Source organism: Ictalurus punctatus, chromosome 13 (assembly GCF_001660625.3).
Source record: "Ictalurus punctatus breed USDA103 chromosome 13, Coco_2.0, whole genome shotgun sequence".
NCBI classification, from domain to species: Eukaryota; Metazoa; Chordata; class Actinopteri; order Siluriformes; family Ictaluridae; genus Ictalurus; species Ictalurus punctatus.
Genome location: NC_030428.2, coordinates 8,211,088 through 8,234,217, shown reverse-complemented (window position 1 = coordinate 8,234,217; position 23,130 = coordinate 8,211,088). Strand labels below are relative to the sequence as shown.

Sequence of the window (23,130 nt, the reverse complement as noted above, 5' to 3'; positions counted from 1 at the left end):
CCTTTGCCATGAGTCATCCAGTAAAAGTCGTGAAAAATTAACATTTACTTCTGTGAAATATTTGGAATAGTCAATTATCAAGTCATATATTCAACAGGAAGTTACATCATCCAAATTTGCATTTAATATTTCATGCTTAAAACATCCTTTTCCATAAGTCATCCATAATAAGTTATGAAAAATGTACATTTAAGTCCCATGACATTTACCTCTATGAAATGTTTGGACTATTCAAAAATCAAGTCATATTTTCAACAGGAAGTTACATCATCCAAATTTCCTGAAGATCATAGGAAGAAGAAAAACAAGTTCTCTATTTTTTTTTACTGCATTGCATTTCCAGTGATATTGAATGAAAACATGTTCCCTTTCAAAGGGAACTCAACGTTGCTTGAGCTTCACACTGTGGGAAGCACCCTCGTGCACAACTGGTAACTGAATCTGTGTGAAATCATGCCTATTTTTAGGCCTGCCGTGGTCAGATGATGGGGCATTTCGCATGTCTATAAAACAGCACCTGTAAACCACGTGATGAGCCATATTACCACATTTCCTTGTATAACGATCAAACGCGAACCTTAAAACAGACATCTCGACAATTAGAACGTAAATGGCGTCGAACCAAATTGGTGATATTTCAAGCAGCATGGAAGGAGATCCTACTGAAATATAGGAAATCTCTTGGCGATGGTAGATGTATCAGTCAGGATTTAGACCTCATCATAGCACAGAGACAGCGTTAGTTAAAGTAATAAATGACCTTCTACTGACCTCTGATCAGGGTTGTGTCTCGCTGCTTGTGTTACTCGACCTTAGTGCAGCTTTTGATACTATAGATCACACTATTCTCCTTGATAGATTAGAAAATGTTGTTGGCATTAAGGGAACAGTCCTCTCCTGGCTCAGGTCTTATCTGACCGATCGTTATCAGTTCGTAGATGTAAATGGTGAATTACATCTACGATGTAAATGTATACTGAATCTATGTAAATGTGTACTGAGGTTACTTTTGGAGTTCCACAGGATTCTGTTTTAGGCCCACTGCTCTGTACTTTATATATGCTACCCCTAGGACAAATTATTCGTAAACATCGAATTAGCTTCCACTGTTATGCTGATGATACACAGTTGTATGTTTCAGCGAAGCCATAAGACAGAAGCTTAGTAAAATTGAGGATTGTGTAAAGGACATTAGACGTTGGATGTTAACTAACTTCCTTTTACTTAATTCTGATAAAACAGAAATACTTTTATTAGGCCCACGTGTAGCTAGTAGAAATCGTTCTGATCACATGGTTACTCTGGATGGTCTTTCTGTTTCATCATGTACAGCAGTTAAAGACCTTGGAGTGATTATTGACTCCAGCCTATCATTTCATGCTCATGTAGATAATATTACTAGGATAGCTTTCTTTCAGCTCAGAGAAATATTTCTAAGATAAGAAACATATTGTCACTACATGATGCAGAAATACTAGTTCTTGCATTCGTCACCTCTAGATTAGATTACTGTAATGCCTTACTGTCTGGATGTTCCAGTAAGAATATAAATAAGCTCCAGTTAGTCCAGAATGCAGCTGCTAGAGTCCTAACTAGAACTAGAAGATACGACCATATCACACCAATATTATCAATACTGCATTGGCTCCCAGTAAAATCTCGCATTAACTATAAAATACTTTTATTAACCTATAAAGCACTAAACGGTCTCGCGCCACAATATCTAAGTGACCTTTTGGTTTTCTATGATCCGCCACGCCTACTTAGATCAAAAGATGCAGGCTATTTGACGGTACCTTGAATAGTGAAGGCTACAGCAGGGGGAAGAGCCTTCGCTTATAGAGCCCCACAGTTATGGAACAGTCTTCCTATTAGTGTTTGGGACTCAGACACAGTCTCAGTGTTTAAGTCTAGGCTTAAAACGTATTTGTTTACTCAAGCCTACCCTGACTAGATTCTATTTTACTACTTCGCAGTCATAATAATCTTTTTTCTCCCTCTCTCCTTTTGCCGAGCCCCACACGAATTTATGGAGATACTAGAGATCCAGATCCTTTCTGCCTCTGGATGGAGCTCAAATCTCCTCTAATTCCAGACTGCTGGGACTACGGCTGCTCCTAAGACCATACAGACTTCATATAAATCCATAATGAACTTTTTCACACTATCTGTTGTTACCCAGATGAGGATGGGTTCCCTTCTGAGTTGGGTTCCTCTCAAGGTTTCTTCCTCTTAAAACATCTTAGGGAGTTTTTCCTTGCCACCGTCGCCATTCAGTGGCTTGCTCAGTTGGGATAAATTCACACCTTTAATATCTGTATACCATGTTGATATTTCTGTAAAGCTGGAAGTCTATTGTAAAAAGCGCTGTACAAATAAATAAACTGAATTGAATTGAACATGTTGGTTGTTTGTGTAAACATTCCTAAAAACTAAATTTCTTCAGAAAAAAAAAATATCTTCACTTTTCTTTCCCTCACCTCTTTGAGAGTATGAGTAATAGAGAGTTCGGGCAGTGTGTTATTCCTTGTTCCCGTTTCATTACGGGGGACGACGGACACACTTCCTGTGTGTATTGTTTGGGAGTTGAGCATGCGGCCCTTGAGGGGGCTGACTGCACGCATTGTGAATGCGTCATAATTCATCCGGGGCCGGCTTTGCCATCCAAGCCATGTAAGGCCACCTCGGCGTTGGTTAGCAAAGCCTATGTGGCAACAGGTCTCGTTTGTGGGCCAATACAAACTATGGTAGTGTTGCAGGCCTACCAGGCAGACCTGCTGAATGAGCTCAGAAGCGGGGAGGGAACTGGGCCAGAGGCAGTGGCGGCGCTTCGCCAGGCCACGAATTTGGCTCTTTGTGGGGCAGAGGCACCTATGACCTGCTGGACACCCCTGTTGAACCTTCTGGCCTGGTTGGCAGTGCGGTTAACACCATCACCAACAGGTTTTGTGAGGCTAAACAGCAAATGGCGTGGTTAAGCCAGTTCCGTCCTTGTCGTATCGAATTCACTAGTGGGAGGGAGTCACAGAAGGTGAGTGTGGTGGCTCGCCTCCCCCCAGGGAAAGCCAGGTGGACCAGGAGGCCACAGTCACAGCCTGCTAGTAGGCCTTATCTAAGAATGACTATCAATGCCAAGCAGTCAGTGAAGGAGCAGTTCTGATGGGTTGCAGAGGGCGGTATCAAGAGACGTGAGGTTATTAGGGCAGTTAGCCCCCGGTATTACTGTAGGCCCCCTGCCACCTAGCAAATGCTGTCCAAAGTTTTCAGTCTTCTCTGGTCAGCGAGCTGTCACAGGGCAAGGAAAATCTGATGCTTTCCCTCCAATGGAATCTGGAAAAGTTAACATCACTAAAAGCCAATCTGGCAGCGTGGAATGTGTAACATAAGTTGCAAAATGTGTATCCATGGGTCCTGTCCATCATAGAAAATGGTTACCGGGTCCAGTTCAGAGCTTGACCCCCCGGTGTGCTCACCATGGTATTCAGCACAGCGCAGAGCCTGACATTAGCACAGGAAGTAAGATCTCACTTGGACAAAGGGGCCATAGAATATGTACCCCTTTCTTTGAGGGAGAGAGGTTTTTACAGCTGTTATTTCCTGGTCTGCAAAAAAGATGGGAGTATGTGGCCAATTTTAGACCGGCATCATCTGAACCACACTCACACTCGGCATACCGGTTGAAGATGTTGACTCTCAAACTTATTGTTCCAGAGATTCAGTTTGAGGACTGGTTTTTGACTATAAAGCTGAAAGACAGATATTTCCACATAGAAATATTGCCCAGTCACAGGAAGTACCTGAGGTTCGCATTTAGAGGCAATGCATACAAATATAGGGTATTCTTCGGTGTAGCTTTATCCCGTCGCACCTTCACAAACTGTATGGATGCCACTCTGGCTCCCTTGTGACTCCAGGGCATCTGTGTACTAAACAACCTGGACGACTGGTTAATTCTAGCATGATCCAGGGAGTTGGTGGTTCAACATCAAGATATTGTTCTCGCCCACATTGTTCTCAGGTTGAACCCCAAGAAATGTATGCTTTCCAGTGCAAACAGCTTATATTGGATTCTACTATGATGAGGGTGAATCTATGCCTAACATGCACAGGGTCAATCGTAACAACCTTGAGCAAGATAAAGCTGGGCCTGGGCATCCCATCCAGTGTCTGATTAGCCAAGGCCTTCCTATATCCTAGGCAGGATTATATTCCTAAAGTGCCTACGTCTGCTGCCCAACTGGTAGTGTTGCAGGCTTACTGCCCTCCTCCGTTCCTCACACTGAAACAATAGAAATTGCACCTACTGTGTCCAGTAAGGGCTCTCTGTACTTAGGTCCACTGCTCCAGTGGTGTAAGTTGGAGAAGTTGCTTGTCTGCTTTGGTGGCGACAGTAGAGGTGATGCTGTGTCAAAGCAGCACATCTCTAATTGGATAGTGGAAGCAATCTACACCTCTGGGCATAAGGGCTCATTGCACTACGGGGGTCACCTCCTCAAAGGCTTTATCCAAAGGGGTACCCTTACAGGATGTGTCTGCTGTGGCGGGGTAGTCTACGCCGCACCGATTCATTCGATATTACAGCTTGGACATGGATTCCACCCCAGGCTCGAGGGTTTTGCAGTGACCCTCAGGCTCACACCTTTCTGAACAGGCCATACCCTATGGGTATACTCATTCCCAAGGCTTGAAGCTCACACAATGTTAAGTTCCCTTTGAAAGGGATCGTCTGGGTTATGCATGCAACCCTGTTCCCTGAGAAAGGAATGAGACAGTGCGTAGCTTTGTCATACTGGTGCATGCCTGTGAATTGCATCTTTGCTTTAGACAATAAAGACTGTTGACGTGGTTTACAGATGATGTGGCATTTCGTGTGTCGTGTGACTGTAAAACGGCGCCTGTATACCATGTCATCAGCCACATACAGTGCATCCGGAAAGTATTCACAGCGCTTCACTTTTCCCACATTTTGTTATGTTACAGCCTTATTCCAAAATGGATTAAATTCATTATTTTCCTCAAAATTCTACAAACAATACCCCATAATGACAACATGAAAGAAGTTTGTTTTAAATCTTTGCAAATTTATTAAAAATAAAAAACAAAAAAGCACATGTACATAAGTATTCACAGCCTCTGCCATGACACTCAAAATTGAGCTCAGGTGCATCCTGTTTCCACTGATCATCCTTGAGATGTTTCTACAAATTGATTGGAGTCCACCTGTGGTAAATTCAGTTGATTGGACATGATTTGGAAAGGCACACACCTGTCTATACAAGGTCCCACTGTTAACAAGGCATGTCAGAGCACAAACCAAGCCATGAAGTCCAAGGAATTGTCTGTAGACCTCCAAGACAGGATTGTATTGAGGCACAGATCTGGGGAAGGGTACAGAAACATTTCTGCAGCATTGAAGGTCCCAATGAGCACAGTGGCCTCCATCATCCGTAAATGGAAGAAGTCTGGAACCAGCAGGACTCTTCCTAGAGCTGGCCACATGGCCAAACTGAGCGATTGGGGGAGAAGGGTCTTAGTCGGGGAGGTGACCAAAAACCTGATGGTCACTCTGAGAGAGCTCCAGTGTGTCTCTGTGGAGAGAGGAGAACTTTCCAGAACAACCATCTCTGCAGAACTCCATCAATCAGGCCTGAATGGTAGAGTGGCCACATGGAAGCCACTCCTCAGTAAAAGGCACATGACAGCCCGCCTGGAGTTTGCCAAAAGGCACCTGAAGGACTCTCAGACCAAAGATTCAACAAAGATTGAACTCTTTGGCCTGAATGGCAAGCGTCATGTCTAGAGGAAACCAGGCACCAGTCATCACCTGGCCAATACCATCCCTACAGTGAAGCATGTTGGTGGCAGCATCACGTTGTGGGGATGTTTTTCAGTGGCAGGAACTGGGAGACTAGTCAGGATCGAGGAAAAGATGAATGCAGTAATGTACAGAGACATCCTCGATGAAAACCTGCTCCAGAGCGCGCTGGACCTCAGACTGGGGTGAAGGTTTATCTTCCAACAGGACAACGACCCTAAGCACACAGCCAAGATAACAAAGGAGTGGCTACAGGACAACTCTGTGAATGTCTCTGAGTGGCCCAGCCAGAGCCCAGACTTGAACCCGATCGAACATCTCTGGAGAGATCCAAAAATGGCTATGCACCAACGCTCCCCATCCAACCTGATGGAGCTTGAGAGGTCCTGCAAAGAAGAATTGGAGAAACTGCCCAAAAATAGGTGTGCCAAGCTTGTAGCATCATACTCAAAAAGACTTGAGTCTGTAATTGGTGCCAAAGGTGCTTCAACAAAGTATTGAGCAAAGGCTGTGAATACTTACGTAAATGTGCTTTATTTTTATTTTTATTTTTTGTTTTTTTATTTTTAACAAATTTGTAAAGATTTAAAACAAACTTCTTTCATGCTGTCATTATGGGGTATTGTTTGTAGAATTTTGAGGAAAATAATGAATTTAATCCAATTTGGAATAAGGCTGTAACATAACAAAATGTGGGAAAAGTGAAGCGCTGTGAATACTTTCCGGATGCACTGTATAGGCAGGCCTATAAATAGGCATGATTTCACACAGACTTCAGATACCGGTTTCATGTGAGGGCGCTTCCCACAGCGTGAAGCTCATGCAATGTCTCGTTCCCTTCTCAGGAAACAGGGTAGACGTTTTACGAACACAAAGTCTAAAACCTGGCTAGCTAAGTGTGCTTTTCTCACAAAATAACACAATGTTTGTATAGTAAGGTGCCACAACTCAATTCAGAGGCTGTCAATTGAATTGTCAAAACAGAGAATAATAATAAGAAGAAGAAGATGAAGAAGAAGAAGAAGAAGAAGAAGAAGAAGAAGAAGAAGAAGAAGAAGAAGAAGCTCTTACACAGTAAGGCAACAGACAATTTTTCAATAATGTTATGATTGACTGGGGAGGTACAATCATTACCCAAATTTTAGTTTGAATGTACATTATGATTTGCAACAAAAAAGTAACTAAAGCATAATAATATCCTTAATGTCTTTAATGCATGGACAGCAGCAATGACAGTTATCCACATTTCAGAATTCTATGATAAAACTCAATCATGTTATTCATGTTACAAAATGAAGCCACAATCAGCAAAAAAATCTTTTTATAAATCGGATTGCATCCTGAGATGGGTTAACATATTTTTTAATGGTTATATGCATGTTGAAAAATTATGAGCAAAGCTTAATTTTTCAGCATTACAAGGGGAAAATGGCACCTATTCATGAATTCACCTAGAAAGACAGGAGTTTGACTGCTCTGACCCTACTTGTCTCTTTGGATCTTTTAATAAGCAGTTCCTGTTTTAGTTCTGTACCCCAAGATTACATATATTTGCTCTCAAGCTCACTTTTCTGAGAACACCTAAAAGTGCCGGTCCTTGGTTAGATAATTATTTCTCTATTTAAGCAATCCAGTAGGCTTGAACTTTGAAGAAACAGTCCTATTGAACACATAATAATTGCTGTTAAATGTGAAAGGCTGACATACTTATTGGAAGGAAGCTACAGCCAATCCATCTATTGCAAATCCACAATTAAGGCTTTTTATTGTTGATTGTTCAAATAAGCATGCTGATGACCTGTATAAGTCGTCATGAGGTGTTGTGGGAGCACCAGAAAATCTCAGATAGTTCTACATTAATGGTCTGAAAATGTTTATCAGGTGTTGAGTATGTGCTGACGTACAGTAATTATTCTTCCTATTCACAATGAACAATTGTTAACTTCCTCATAATAATAAATGCACATTTGTGTGGCAGTCTGAGAAAACCTGTCAATGTCATATCATAGCAAACCAGTGACAACATTTCCCATCCTGCACGGCGACCTACAAACATGGACTGCAATTCCCAGAACACTCATATTCACTCTAATCATGCACACCTGCATCCTATTCACAGCACTCACAACCACGCTATATAAGAGACCTTTTGAACACTATGACTTCGTGAAGTATTACGCTCAGTTGCCTAGTCTCTGTCGTATTTCAAGGCTTATCTCGTGTTTGCTGTTCTGGTTATCGACTTTGTTTACCCTGTTGACCTCGATTCTCTGCTCTGCCTTGTTTAGATTGTCTGCCTGATCATTTGACCCTAGCCTGCCTTGGACATTGTTTTCTGTCTGATCCTTTCTACTTCTTATTGTTTGATTAAACTTCCATACCTGCACTTGCTTCTGTCCTGTGCCTACATTACGTGACAGTCAAAGTTTGCTGTAGCTCAATTCTGGCCAAAAAAAAAAGCAAAATATGACCAAATATCAGGTTTTGACGAAAATTCTTCTTAATGAGATTTTAACTCTGATTTTGACAATCCCTACTTTACAAAATTATTTTAAAACCATATTTTAGAAGAAAAAAAAACATCATGAAATGTTTTTATTTAGGAGTCATCCCATCTCAAGTGGTCTAGTACAGGTTGCTTGACCATTTATAATTTTCCTAATGTTTATTTATTTATTTTTGTTATTACCTATGTATTGGCATCGCAAAACCACCAGTTTTTATTTTTTATTTTAATTTTATTTTCATTTTACTAAGTTAGACTATGACAGCCATTGTTCCTTAGACTTAGAAGTCCAATCGTAATGCTCAAGACTGCACAGTTCCACATTTAGGGTCAATTTATAATGGGAAGGGTTCGAGTCACAGTCTTAATTTTTTAGAGGGTAACTAGGTAAGTATAGTGTGCATGCATAACATTACAGGTTTAAGACTTCTCTTATATTTTGTTTTTAGGTGGAAAGAATGTGTAATTTTTTTTAAATTCCCCTCAATTTTGGGTTGAATATCTCTAGTGGAGGACCAGATAATTTGAATTTTTCAAAGAATACTATAGAAGTCCTCTATAGTTGCATTCTGCTGTAAGAACTGTGAGTTAGGGCTAGTAGAAATCTGGAGAAAATCCTACTTTATTCATGGATTATGAAAAATGAGCAGATGCAATATGTGCATAACAAATAATAAAAATAACAGTATTTTACAGTAATTATTGATTATGGTTGGACGTACATGCTGCACAACAGTGGGCCTTGAGGGACAGATTTGAAGAAGCAGTCGGATCTATCATGGTATAGGTGTAAAGTTGGTATGCGTGAATAGATTTGATCCAAATGTGGAATGACAGTGTTCGGTTGGGTGAAATGAACAGTGTCATAAACAGAGCTGTGGTGGTGTTTCTCCTGTGATAAAAGCAGTAAGTGTCTTCTGAGCTATAGTCACATACTGATTTTATCACAGGAGAAACAACACAGCTCTCAGCACCACCGCACCAAGTGAGGAATGTTGGACGTTTTATGCACTCAATAGTCACAACTTTGCTTACGTAGCAGAAGAGGGGAGGGGACACCAGCTGACAAGTTGTCCACTAATCGTAGGGTTGGTGGTTTAATTCCCAGCCCACATGACTCCACATGCCGAAGTGTCCTTGGGCAAGACACTGAACCCCAAGTTGCTCTCAATGGCAAGCTAGCGCCTTGCATGGCAGTTCTGCTACCACTGGTGTGTGAGTGTGTGTGAATGGGTGAATGAAAACCAGTGTAAAGTGCTTTGGAACAGCTAAGTTTAAAAAAGTACTATATAAGTCCAGACTATTTACCATTACTGTTGTTTAACCTCTGTGAGTGAATTTTACCTCAGGTGATGAGACAGAGACTGATGCGGATGAAGCTGATAATCAAAGTGATAACTCATTTCTCATTGTAAGCTTATTATTTTTTAACATGAGATCCAAACTAATTAGATTAGATTATAAATGTATAGGTAGGTAGGGCTGGAATTAAATCTTTAAAATCCAATTTTCCCCTTTTTTGGATGTGAAAGATGGTTGTGGTACAAAAAAAAAAAAATCCAAAACCTGTCCAAATTTCCCCACATGAAGGGCTTTCCCAGGCTGCCACTCATATTGTTTTTCTTTTTGACGCCACTTTCTGCAGGGGCTATGACATGCGCATTTACTTACCCTTGAAGAGCTTTCTCTCCAAACCAGTCCCCTTTCCCCATGCCACGCAGATGAACAATGTCATTGGGCGAATCCTCCCGGGTAACGTTCACCTGTTATCACAAAAGCACAATTTTCCTCAAAAACAGCGTTTGAAAATATGCATTAGTGTCTGTTTGTCTGAGATAAATCTTACCTTTCCTTTACTGATAATGAAGAATGTGTCTCCTCTAGCACCCTGTCTGATTATGTATTCCCCATCACTATAGTGAGTCTAAGGAAAGTGAAAGAGAGAGAGAGAGATCACATTAGACAATGGCATGCTCAACCCACCACATCACGTCTCTTCACACAGATTCATGCTCATGTGAGAGCACAAGAACATCCCTCTCCCCAGCACAAACAACTTCTTCAACCCTGTAAACTTCTTAACAGCTTAACTGCAAATATTATCCTGAGGTGAGCGTAAAGTAGTCCATTAATACAAAATAATAAGCAGCCTCAAGCTGAGACACAAAATAAAGGGCTTGAACATAAGCAAAATTCAATTAACACATCCATCCATCTGCTATACCGCTTATCCTTCCTTCAGGGTCACGGGGAAACCTGGAGCCTATCCCAGGGAGCATGGGGCACAAGGTGGGGTACACCCTGGACAGGGTGCCAATCCATCACAGGGCACAATCACATACACATTCACACACCCATTCACACACTACGGACACTTTGGACATGCCAATCAGCCTACCACGCATGTCTTTGGACTAGGGGAGGAAACCGGAGTACCCGGAGGAAACCCCCGCAGCACGGGGAGAACATGCAAACTCCGCACACACAGGGCCACGGCAGGAATCGAACCCCCGACCCTGGAGGCAAATGTGCTAACCACTAAGCCACCGTGCGCCCCAAATAACACATTTTTCTGTTTATTTAATCATAGTCCTGACACTTTTCTAAAACAGTGATGTGGTAAAGACAAGTTTGCTCAGTTTGTCCGTTAGGCTGGCACAATACACAAAACAATTATTACACATCTTTCAGATGTTTCAAGACTAGAACAAGGCTGCACAAGTTATTGTATTTTAATTGTGATCATGAGTTTTAGCTTCTGCAATCAATTAAACACAAGGGACTGCAGTGTGGATGAATGTAGGCTAATTTAAATAATCGGCTCATTCATTCATCATCACTAAGCACTTTATCCTGGTCAGGGTCCTGGTGGATTCAGAACCTGTCCTGACAATACTGTAGGAATAGATGCCAGGATAAGATGTCAATGTATTGCAGGGAAACACACACACACACACACACACACACACACACACACACACACACACACAGAACTTACTATCCTTGTAGCAATTGACATACCTATTAATGTAGCTCATTATTGCTATGTTACAATTAAACCTAACCCTAACCTTAAACCTATACCTTTTTTCTTTCTATTAAAACAATGTCTAGTGCATATATTTAATTATATACTCATCATCCACTTTAAAAGGAACACCTGTACCCCATCCCATTCATACAATTAATTATTCAATCTGCTAATGCATAAAATCATGTAGATACAGGTCAAGAGCTTCAGTTAATGCACACATCTAACCTCAGAATGAGAAAAAAATTTGATCTAAGTGACTGTGGCATGGTTATTGGACTGGTTTGAATATTTCAGAAACTGCTGATTTTCACATACACAAGTCTCTATAATAACATCAGTGAGCAGCAGTTCTGTGGTTGAAAACACCTTGTTGATAAAAGTGGGCAGAAAGAAGAATGGCCAGACTGGTTTGAGCTGAAATAAAAGCTATAGTAACCACTCTTTACAACCATGCTGAGCAGAAAAGCATCTCCAAACGTACAACATGTCAAACCTTGAGGCAGATGAGTGACAACAGCAGGAGAACACATGGGGTTTCACTCCTGCCAGCCAAGAACAGAAATCTGAGGCTATCATGGCTCACAAAACTTAAAGAGAAGACAGGAAAAACCTCATCTGGTCTTGGGATAGTTGTATGAACATGTACGAATAAAGTAGTCACTGGGTTTAGTGATGGACAATTCTAATGAAAGTACTTAAAACTGATAATGAATGATTTGTGCAAAAAAAGAAAAAAAGAGTCAACTGAATAGTTCTTGCATTTTTCTGTGGGTTGTCTGTAAACAGAGCCTGGTCTCTTTGTTAACAATGTCAGTCGATGTGCACCAACATCAACATACTTCTTATAATAACACAGAGCCTCAAAATGTCAAAAATAAATAAATAAATAAAAATATTACAACAGTGCTTAAGAAAAATCCAATACATCAAGTTAATTTAAAGAATTACTTAAGTTCCACTATATCATCATCTACTGTAAGTTTTATCCACAAGCCAATAACCCATCTGTGTGGGGAACCCCCCCCCCCCCCCCCCCCAACCCCCCGTGTAAGGTATCACAATCCACCGTTCAAAGAAGTAAGAGTCGGAAGGCCAGACTGAAATTTGTAAAGAAATACAGAGATGAGCTACAAAAGTTCTAAAACCAAGATAAACCTCTACCAAAGTAATGAAAAGGCCAAAGTATGCAAAAAGAAAGGATCTGCTCATGATCCAAAATATTCTGGAACAGGCCCACTAATCTTTAATGATGATGTAACTCATGATGGTAGCAGTAGAATGAATTCAGAAGTCTGCAGAAACATTCTAGAAGTCTGCTACTTTACAGAAAAATGCATCCAATCTAATTGGGAGGAACTTCATCATGTGGCAAGACAATGACATAAAACACACCGCCGAGACAACAATGGACTTAATCGGGGGGAGTGGAACATTTTAGACTAGCCAAGTCAGTCACCAGACCTTAAGCCAATTAAGCATGTATTTCACATACATGAAGAGACAAAATCTGAAAGAAAAAACTGAAAAAAGCTGAAATACAAACCTGGAAAAGTGTCATAAAAGAAGAATGCAACAGTTTGATGATGTCAATGGGTCACTGACTCCAACATTTTAAATAAAGCATTGTCATAAAATATATGGATATAAGATTAAAATAATAAAAAAAAGATTTAAAAACCTTTATCAACACTAACTAGAAAGACAACCGCCTAACAACCAAAAGAACGTGAAATGCTTGGTTGACAATACAGCATAGGCAAAATCTGGTTGAACAACTTTCCTTAGTACAGGAATAAACAGGGCCACCATAACTGCATTCATTTAATTTATTCATAAAATAACAAAAATATCATCCTGTTCTAAAATTTAAAATATAATATAAAAGTTTAAAATATAAAATGTATTTTTTTATGTATAATCAGCTACGGAGGAAGCTGTCTATATAGCTCCGACTGGGTTCGGCAGCTTACTCCATCTTCTATCTGCGTGATTACTCAGTGTGTGCTGAGGTCAGTAGCTGGTGTGCTCCAGGGTGAAGGGTTAACTGGTGAAGAACAGTTTAGCCAGATTAATTTTTCCCAAAAGGGATCCATTAGCTGTTGCACTGCAAACTGTTTGGCTTCTAGAAAACAAGCACACAAAAATACGATAATATTATAGAGAATTAAAACACCCAATGATGTTAATAAACTTTACTTGTGTCATAGAATACTGATGCCAAGTTACTCTTTGGATGTTAATGTTATACCTTCTAGGGCTAACTTTTTGTAGCCAGTCCCCACCTCAGCTGTAAAACTAAATCCACAAACCGCCTCCAGTAAAGATTTATCTCATTAACAATATTGAAATGTATGTATATTGTGCATTAGTTAAAAAAACTTTCTCTTGCTAAACTTTCCAGCAACAAAACACATTAGGTCTATGCAGATGTTATGTTTCAGTTATTGAGATTTGTATTAAACCTCATTCAATTCAAGTGACCAATTCAACAGGCGAAAAAGCAGCAACAGCTCATGACCATAGACTTTGGTTGGGCAGGGTGACATTAATAATAACAAAGTCTCAAACAAAATCAAGTGGAGAGGCCATGACAACGTTCATTATTGCATCCCTGTATAGGATAAGCGGTACAGAAAATGGATGGATATTTAGTAATAATAATAATAATAATAATAATAATAATAATAATTGGCACCCTGTCCAGGGTCTACACCGCCTTGTGCCCGATGCTCCCTGGGATAGGCTCCAGGTTCCCCGTGACCCTGAAAAGGACAAGCGGTATAGAAAATGGATGGATGGATGGAATAATAATAATAATAATAATAATAATAATAATAATAATAATAATAACAAATTTGATTTATAAAGTGCCTTTCCCAAGCTCAAGGTCACTGTACAAGGAGATAATACATAAACACAGCATCAAACATGAATACATGCATCATACAGTACATATATACATATACACATACATACATATATACGGTAACTAAACAGCAAAACGCTATACAGAGGAGGGCTGGAAATACTGTAAGAAAAGGTTTTTAGTTGTGATTTGAATGAGGATATGGTACAAGTGTCACAAAGAGTTAGTAGAAGAGAATTCCAGAGTTTCGGAGCCACAGCACTGAATGATCTACCACCCACTGATGAAAGATGAAAAATGAGGTACAAAAAGCTGTTTTACATCAGATGACCAAAGAGAGAAAGGAGGTGAATAACAGTGCAGCAATTTAGACAAATAATGGGAAGCAAGTGCATGAAGACATTTAAAAGTTACCAAGAGAATTTTATATTGAGTGGGGACAGAAACATGTCTGTCAATGTAGATTCATTCAATCAATGTAGATTATAGCGCAAAGGGGTAATGTGACTTCTTGACTTGACTGATTACTCTGGCAGCAGAATTTTGAACATATTCCAATATAGTGATTGTTTTAGCGGGCAGCCCAATAAGAGCGAGTTATAGTAGCCGAGACTAGAGCTTATCAAAGCATGAATTACAGTTTCAGTGTCTTGAGGGCTGAGAGCAGGTCGCAGTCAGGCAATATTCCAAAGGTAGTAAAATGCAGTCTTGGTAATAGAACTTATTTGAGATTGAAATTTAAGTGATGAATCAAATGTTACACCTAGAATTTTTAATTGTATGAGATGGAATTAATGTAGCCCCATCAATAGATAAACTCAGACTTTTGTCAAAGGGATAGTGGACCAAAAACAATAACTTCAGTTTTAACATTATTAAATTTTAGGAAGTTGCTATGTAGCCAGATTTTGATGTCAGCAATACAGGCATTCAGAGGAAGAGGAGAGACAGAGCAAGCCGATATTTAAATTTGCAAGTCATCGGCATAACAGTAATAGCTGAGATCATGACTATGGATAATGTGACCAAGAGGTAACAAATAAATATTGAACAGAAGTGGTCCAAGAACAGAACCTTGAGAGACACCTCAAGAGAGAGAACACAAAGAACATTTGAAGTTATGTATAGTAATGAAAAATTGCCTATCAGTGAGATATGATTTAAACCAAGACATTGCACTACGCGTGATGCCAATAGTTGATAATCAAGAGGTAAGTATGTGATGAGATAGTGTCAAAGGCTGCTGTTAAGTCAAGCATGATGAGAACAGTAAGACACCCAGAATCAGCAGATAGGTCATTAGTAATTTTTAACAGTGCTGTTTCAGTGCTGTGGCCTGATCGGAAACTGGATTGATAGGGATCAAGAAGATTGTTAGCAGAAAGATGAGCTTGTAGCTGCAAGGCAACTACTTTTTCAAGCAGCTTAGAAACGAAAGGAAGATTAGCTATAGGTCTGAAATTATTCATAACAGAAGAATATAACCCTGGTTTCTTTAAAACAGGAGTAACCACAGCCATTTTTAATGATAGCAGGACCGAGCCAGAAGAAATAGAACAGCTGATCAAGTGAGCAATAGGAGATAGGATTACAGATAGGCAGCTTTTAAGAAGTGAGGTAGGTGCTGGATCTAACTGACAAGTAGATTAGCTAGTTTGAGCAATTAGGTCACTAACAGAGGATGGACTGGTGACAGTAAAGTTAGAGAGGATGTGTTTTATAGGCTGAGATGAAGACCAGTTAGAGGAAACATCTGTTGAGTTTAATGAAAATGTTTCATGAATACATTTTATTTTATTTTCAAAAAAGTGAAGGAAGGAGTTGCAGAGGTCAATTGAGCCAGTAATATGATGTGTTGAAGATTTAATAAGTTTGTTGTACAATAGAAAAAATGTCTTAGGTCTACTTGTAGCAGTGATAACTATGGAGGAGTAGTATGCTGTACGTGTGGCATTAAGAGCAGACTTGTATTTCAGCTGGTGAACACACAAATCTTGGTAATGCACCTCCAGGCCACTTTTCCTATGCCAGCACTCAAGACTGTTTAAGCAGACGGAGCATAGGTGTATATCAACAAGGCGCATAAGATGAAGGTACCAGTTTAGTTATCATCCGGGCGTGTTTGTCCAACTCTTCAGAGAGAGCAAAGTTGTAAATAGAGAGAACAGCATAAGCACAAGAGAAACCATAGTAAGAAGGCAGAGAAGATGAATGAATGGAGACTGAGAAAGGCAGAGGATTAACAGATTTAACATTGGGATAATTAATAGTAGTTTTGTGAGGAGATTCAGGAAGAGCGCAATCAAATCTAACTGTTATAAGTTTATGATCAGATGTACCAATTTGTGAGCCAGAGAAAGAGACATTATTAATTCCTGAAGTGCAAACAAGATCAAGTGTGTGACCACGGCAGTGAGTAGGAAAGTTGACGTTGTACAAGACTAAAATTATCCAAAGTTAATGTAAGATCACTGGCATTAGAACAGACAGAGTCAAAATATAATTTGAAATCACCAAGCACGATAACATAAATGGATACAGCATAGGCCAAAGTGAGTAGTTCATTGAGTTCAAAGAAAAAAAAAATCTAACAGAGGCTTAGGAGGACAATATATTAATATGATCAGAAGAGTCATATGAGCAAGCACATTAAAAGCCATGTATTGAAAAGATTTCGCATTATGAAATTCAGTCATGAAAATTTTCACAACCTCACGATAGACTACTGCACACTCCACAAAGATGTGGCTTAGACAAATATTTATATAAACAGTGAGTAAGAAGGTTTAAATAAAAGTCATTTGGTAACTGCCAGGTTTCCGTGAGGAGCAACATATCCAATTGTATATCAGCAATTAATTCAGGGAGGAAGTATGCTTTTTCTGTCAATGAATGGCAGTTTAGAAGCACAAAGTTTTGGGACAGAGCAAATGCTACTTTAATATCATAGCGGTGACAAGCGCTTAATGAAGCAGTGTTTTTCAAATGACCTGAAGACAAAGTCATGTGAACGACGAATCTACTGGTCTAGATAGATGGAATACACTGCAGAGATGTGCGATGCTCATCACGCAGAAGCCTGGTAGAGCAATGGATGTAGCGTGGTCGGCAAAGAATCCCAAGCGACCGACAATACTCATAAATCAAGGTGCTGGTGACAGTTTAGGGTCTTTAAACCAGATGACAAGTATGTTAATGACATGCTGTAAATGTCATTAACGATAAGGAAAAGAAAAGCAAACATCTTGGCCAGCATTATCTGATGCATTGTCAATTTTAAAACAGCTGAGCCGGCAGCAAACATACCCACAAATTCAGCTAACCCCACCACAGAAGTAATGACGCCGTCCATAAACAATGACGTAGCCGGCAGAGAAAGTGGAGACTGATTCAACCAGAGGTGTTGGTAGGGTCAGCAGGAAAGGCCGCGAACTAATGAAACAGTCAGAAGAGACTCACTAACAGTGATGAGGCGGCCAACGGGCAGACCATAATCCAGCAGACACAGCAAAGGCTCGCAGGAGGTGAGATAGAGAGTGACAAAGTTAACGCAGAATCCCAATGGTTGGAAAATGGGATAAAATCTCCACAGACCAAGTAGAATTCCAAATCATCTCAACCAACCATACTTTAAAACTGAAACTATCCCTCAATTGTTCTTGCTCTTATCTCAGTACATAGTAGTGTGTCCATCACTACATTTTTTGGACAGCGGTGGCTAATACAGATGTGTAGTATGAAAAATACCTCCTGAGATGTCAACAATCACTGTCTGGGTAGATGAAGCAAAGCTTCTATTATTTCCCTCTCCTTAATTCCCTCATTACTGCACTGCATTATTGTGCCTTACAGATCAGATTGAAAATGCTGACCTTCTAACTCGCTCTGCTCAAAGCTCAGCACAGAGCAGTATGGGAATAGCATACACTCCCACTCCTGCACTCCAGCCCATGTGTTTGAGATAGAAGCCAAACATCTTGTCATTGTACAGTGTCAGGAAAATCCAAAATCCTCTTTGCCTTTCTTTCAGAGGCTGATATATTAAACTTGGCTTGGGTGGCACATGCTGGATGTGATCGTGTATGTTTATGTTAGACCAGTCAAAGCTGCATGGAAGAAGAGTTAACTCCAGCTTGCACCTTTATTTTTAGAAGGAGTGAGTTTATGTGAAGCTGTATTTACCAAAGAATCCGGAATCGGGTTCTAGCAACAAAGGGTGAACAGCTTTCTCCTGTTTTACTGTGCTCTAGCAGACTGAAGACATCACAGTCTGGGCAAAACCTATTAAGAGGCCAGGAGGAAAAAATCAATACCTATGCAAAGGTCACAGAAAATTCTGTCAAACTTTTCTAGATTAAAACAAACTATGCTTGAAATATGTCTAACAGACCGATACAATTCCATGTGATATTGAAATTTTACATTTAATCAGGTGAACAATTTTCTAATAGCACCACTGAAAACGTTTTGATTTTATGTTGCAAATTCAGACTTTCACAAAAGTTTTTTTTTTTTTAGCTGTTCTTTTCTGTGTGATTTGGCAAAGCTTAATTATTTGGCTTCACTGATTTAAAGTGACAAAATAATTTCTATCTGCCCATGGAATTTTGGAAGTAACAACTCTTCCATATGAATGTTAAAATTTACACCCACTTATTGATTATAAATATGCTAAGGCAGTTATTTATTTCAAAACATTACATGAACTATACTAAATCTTTCGAATTGGTGCTTTGCAAAGCTGCTCAAATGGGGGGAAAATAATTAAAAACTTTGCAAAGAGAAAGCAAAAACTTTTGAGCAAGTGACACGGTGTAAATTAAATGATCGGTCTCTGACTGACTGGGTTGCTGAGAGTGGTCATGTCCTGTTATTTTTTGTGTAATGGTTCTTCCTGTGGGTCTTTGATATCACCTGCCAGAAGAGACTAGAAACACTGACAAGTGCACTTGGACTAGCTCTTATTTGATTAACCATAAGCAGTTAGGGTGGGCAAACATGTCTCACCCCTCCTCACCCTCAGTACTGGTGCTCCCCAGGGATGTGTACTGAGGCTCCTGCTGTACTCCCTGTACAGCTATGACTTTGTGGCCACTTCCAACTCTTCCACCATTATTAAGTTGATGACACTTTTGTGCTGGGCCTGATCTCCCATAATGATGGATGAGTAGGCCTATTTAGTGGAGATTAAGAGCCTAGAGAACTGGTGCCAGGACAACAATCTCCTGCTGAATGTCAGCAAGACAAAGGAGCTGGTTGTGGACTTTAGAACAAAGCAGAAGAGGAGCTACCATCCACTTGAGATCAACTGAACCCCAGTGGAGCATGTGCACAGTTTCCTTTACCTTGGTTTCAACATCACACAGGACCTGACATGGTCCTGTCACATCACCACCCTGGTGAAGAAGGTCCATTAGCATCTATTCTACCTCAGGCGCTTGAAAGACTTTAAACTGCCATCTAAGGTGCTCAGGAACTTTTACACCTGCACCATTGAGAGCATCCTGATGGGAAACATTACAGCCTGGTTTGGGAACAGCACCATGCAGGACAGATGAGCTCTCCAGAGGATGGTGCAAATGGCTAAGTGTATCATCTGCACAGAGCTCCCTGACCTGCAGTTCATCTACAACAAGTGGTACTGGACCAAGGCCAGGAAGTTAATGAAGGACCCCAGCCATCGCAAAAATGGACAGTTCTCTCTGTTATGGTCAGGGAAATGTTTCCGTTCCCTGAAGGCCAACAGAGAGAGAATGAGGAGGAGCTTTTTCACACAGGTGATTTGGGCCCTCAAGCAGGGGAACACCAAAGACTGGAACTGGACTAACACATGCAACTTCCACTACTTCATCCTGCCTGTTATTACATTTTTACATCTTTACACTCACTCACATCATATTTTGCACTCCCTACAATTTGCACACCTCAATATGCACATGTACAGTTCCCCTTCAAAGGGAACTCCACATTGTTTGAGCTCAACGCTGTGGGAAGCGCCCTTGCGCATGACTAGTATCTGAAGCTTGTGTAACATCATGCCTACTCATCATGCAATTCAGCGAGTTGTGTGGTATAAAAACAGCACCTGTGAACCATGCCATCAGCATGTCAGCATCTTCAGCAAGACTGCATGTCAGTCGTTTGTGTAATGCTAAAAAAAAGACTCTTCATTTCCTCTATGTCTTTTCAAAAAAAGAATGAATAATCTCTTTAACTTTCTGTCCCTTAAAGTTTTTTTTTTTTATTTAAAAATGGAGAAAATTATGAGTGAGAGAGAATTCAGGAAGTGTGTTATGCCTTGCTACCATTTCATCACAGGCAGGGGGGTTGGGGGGAGATTGGGACACACTTTCGGTGTGAAGTGTCTAGGGGTAGAGCACGCCAGGGCAGCCCTCGAGAGTTCTGACAGTGAGCATAGTGAACGCCTTACAATTAGGTAGCTCCGCTCGTGACTCACTCTCTTCTCGGCCAAAGGGAGTTGAGTTTCAGAGCCTCACGGATCAGGTCCTGGGGATCTCATATGGATCTGGAAGAGGAGCCGGACATGAGCGCTGCTCTATCTCTTTCTCTGTCTCTGCACTAGATTTTGGAGCTGACATCGCAACTCCTCCTTCCACCGTGGAAATAAATAAAAATTCCTCTCTGACTCCGAAGAGCCAGAAGGGTGTGCTAAAAACTGAGAGCAGCTTTCAAGCATATAAAGAGCTGCTTGAAGTGTTTACTAAGGCTGGATGAGGTTTTTTTCTCCACAGTAAAAATAAATCTCCCTCACACTACAGAAAACCCCCCTTTTTCCAGAAGTGCATTACAAAATATCATGCTTCGGGGGAAGACCATTTACAAGCGGTATTTACAACCCCGAATGTCGGATTATTCGGCCATCGTGGGGAATGAACAGCACGGCTATTAAGCTATGCCGAAGGTGGAGGAGGCGCTTGCAAGCTACCTCTCTCCATCAATGGCAGGTAACTTGGGGGGGGATTGCTTTGCCATCCAAGCCATGTAAGGCGACCGCGGTGTTGGTGGTCAAGGCCTTTGCAGAGGTGAGCCTTGCTTGTGGGTCACTGCTGACAATGACAATGGCAGTGTTGCAGGCCTACCAAACAGACCTGATGAGTGAGCTCAACATACTGCGGCAGGCATCTGTGTAGGGCCTCCCTTAGCCAAGGCTGTCCCAAGTTTTCAGTGTTCTCTGGTCAGCTAGCTGTCATAGGGCAATGGAAATCTGATGTTTTCCGTGCAATAGAATGTGGAAAAGTTAACATCACTAAAAGAACATCTGCCAGTGTGGAAACTTCTGCCAAGGGTTACCGGGTCCATTTCAGAGCTTGACCCCCCAGTTCAGTGGTGTGCTCAGCACAGTAGTCAGGATAGAGCAGAACCCGACGTTAGCACAGAAAGTAAGATCCCTCTTGGACAAAGGGGCCATAGAACATGTACCCCGTTCCCTGAGGGTGAGAGGTTTTTACAGCCGTTATTTCCTGGTCCGCAAAAAATTTGGGAGTACGTGGCCAATTCTAGATCTATGTCATCTGAACTGGACATACAGGTTCAAGATGCTGATGCCAAAACTTAGCATTCCACAGATTCAGTTTGGGAATTGGTTTGTGAGGATAGATATAAAAGATGCATATTTCCATGTAGAAATATATAGGAAATAAGGATTCTACTATTACATTACATTTATTCACTTAGCAGACGCTTTTATCCAAAGCGACATACAAATGAGAAAGATACAAGCAAAGCAAACTATGATGAGGGCGTTTATATTCCCAACATGCGTAGGGTCAATCCTATCAACATTGACCAAGATAAAGCTGGATCTCAGCATCCCCTCCAGTCTCTACGAGAGACTGTTGGGGATTATGGCTGCAGCAGCCAACATCATACCATTGTGCCTATTGCTAAGGAGACTGTTTGAGTGGTGGCTGAAAAGTTGGGGGTTTCGTCCGAGGACGGAACCTCAGAGTAATCAGTGTGAAGCAGCGATGCCTAGGTGCTCTGAGAATTTGGAGGTGTCCCTGGTTTCTAGCCTTGGGTCACACTCTGGGGGTGTCTCCTTATTGCAAGACGGTAATGACAGACACCTCCCTCATGGGCTGGGGCGTGGTCTTAGACAGCTGTCCAGCTCACTGTCTCTGGAGCGGCCCTCATCTGGAGTGGCATATAAATTGCCTAGAAATGCAAGCTATATTTATAGAACTGAAATTCTTTCTTCCTCAACTGAGAGGTCACCATGTGTTAGTTGTGACTGAAAACACAGTGGTGGTCTCATATATTGACCACCAGGGAGGATTATGTCCGTGCCCCCTGTTCAGGCAGGTGCAACTAATTCTTCTCTGGGCAGAGGGAAAGTTTTTGTCAGTGAGTACATTGTACATTCTGGGCAACTGGCATGTGGGGGCAGACATCCTGTTGAGGCAGGGGCTGAGGCCCAGGGATTGGTGGCTCCATCTACAAGTGGGTGGGTGGGTCCATATGGCGGAGGTTCAGCTGAGCAGAAGTGGACGTGTTCACCTCCAAGGACACAACACACTGCCCTCTGTGGTTCGCCCTCACTTCTCCTGCACCAAAAAAAGGGTCAGGGCTGGATGCCATGGTACACATGTGGCCGAAGTCACATCTGTACACCTTTCCCCTGATTGCTCTGCTCCCACAAGCTCTAGCAAGAGTTTGCCAAGATCGTACTATGTCTGCTGCTAGTAGCACATGATTGGCCAGCTCAAATTTGGTTCTCAGTGATAATATCTCTGCTGGACGGCACACCCTTTGAGATTCCTGTTCGCAGGGATCTACTGCCTCAAGCCACAGTGTTGATTTATCAACCTCAGCCAGAACTATGGAAACTGTAAGTCCGGTCTCTGAGGGGTACCATCTCATGGATACCGGTCTCTCAACCGAGGTTGTAG

At 41.2% G+C, this 23,130-nt stretch overlaps 1 protein-coding gene across 4 annotated transcripts in view; it reads right to left on the bottom strand.

The window, feature by feature from the left end:
* The window catches only part of prkg1b (protein kinase cGMP-dependent 1b), a 253,290-nt gene that overhangs the window by 65,081 nt on the left and 165,079 nt on the right, over nucleotides 1-23,130 (bottom strand). For all 4 annotated transcript variants that reach the window (XM_017484346.3, XM_017484347.3, XM_017484345.3 and 1 more), the window contains 2 exons: nucleotides 10,168-10,245; nucleotides 9,993-10,084 (listed from right to left, as the gene is read on the bottom strand). In XM_017484346.3, coding sequence (XP_017339835.1) covers nucleotides 9,993-10,084; nucleotides 10,168-10,245 — 170 coding nt within the window. The remainder of the gene's footprint in view (nucleotides 1-9,992; nucleotides 10,085-10,167; nucleotides 10,246-23,130) is intronic.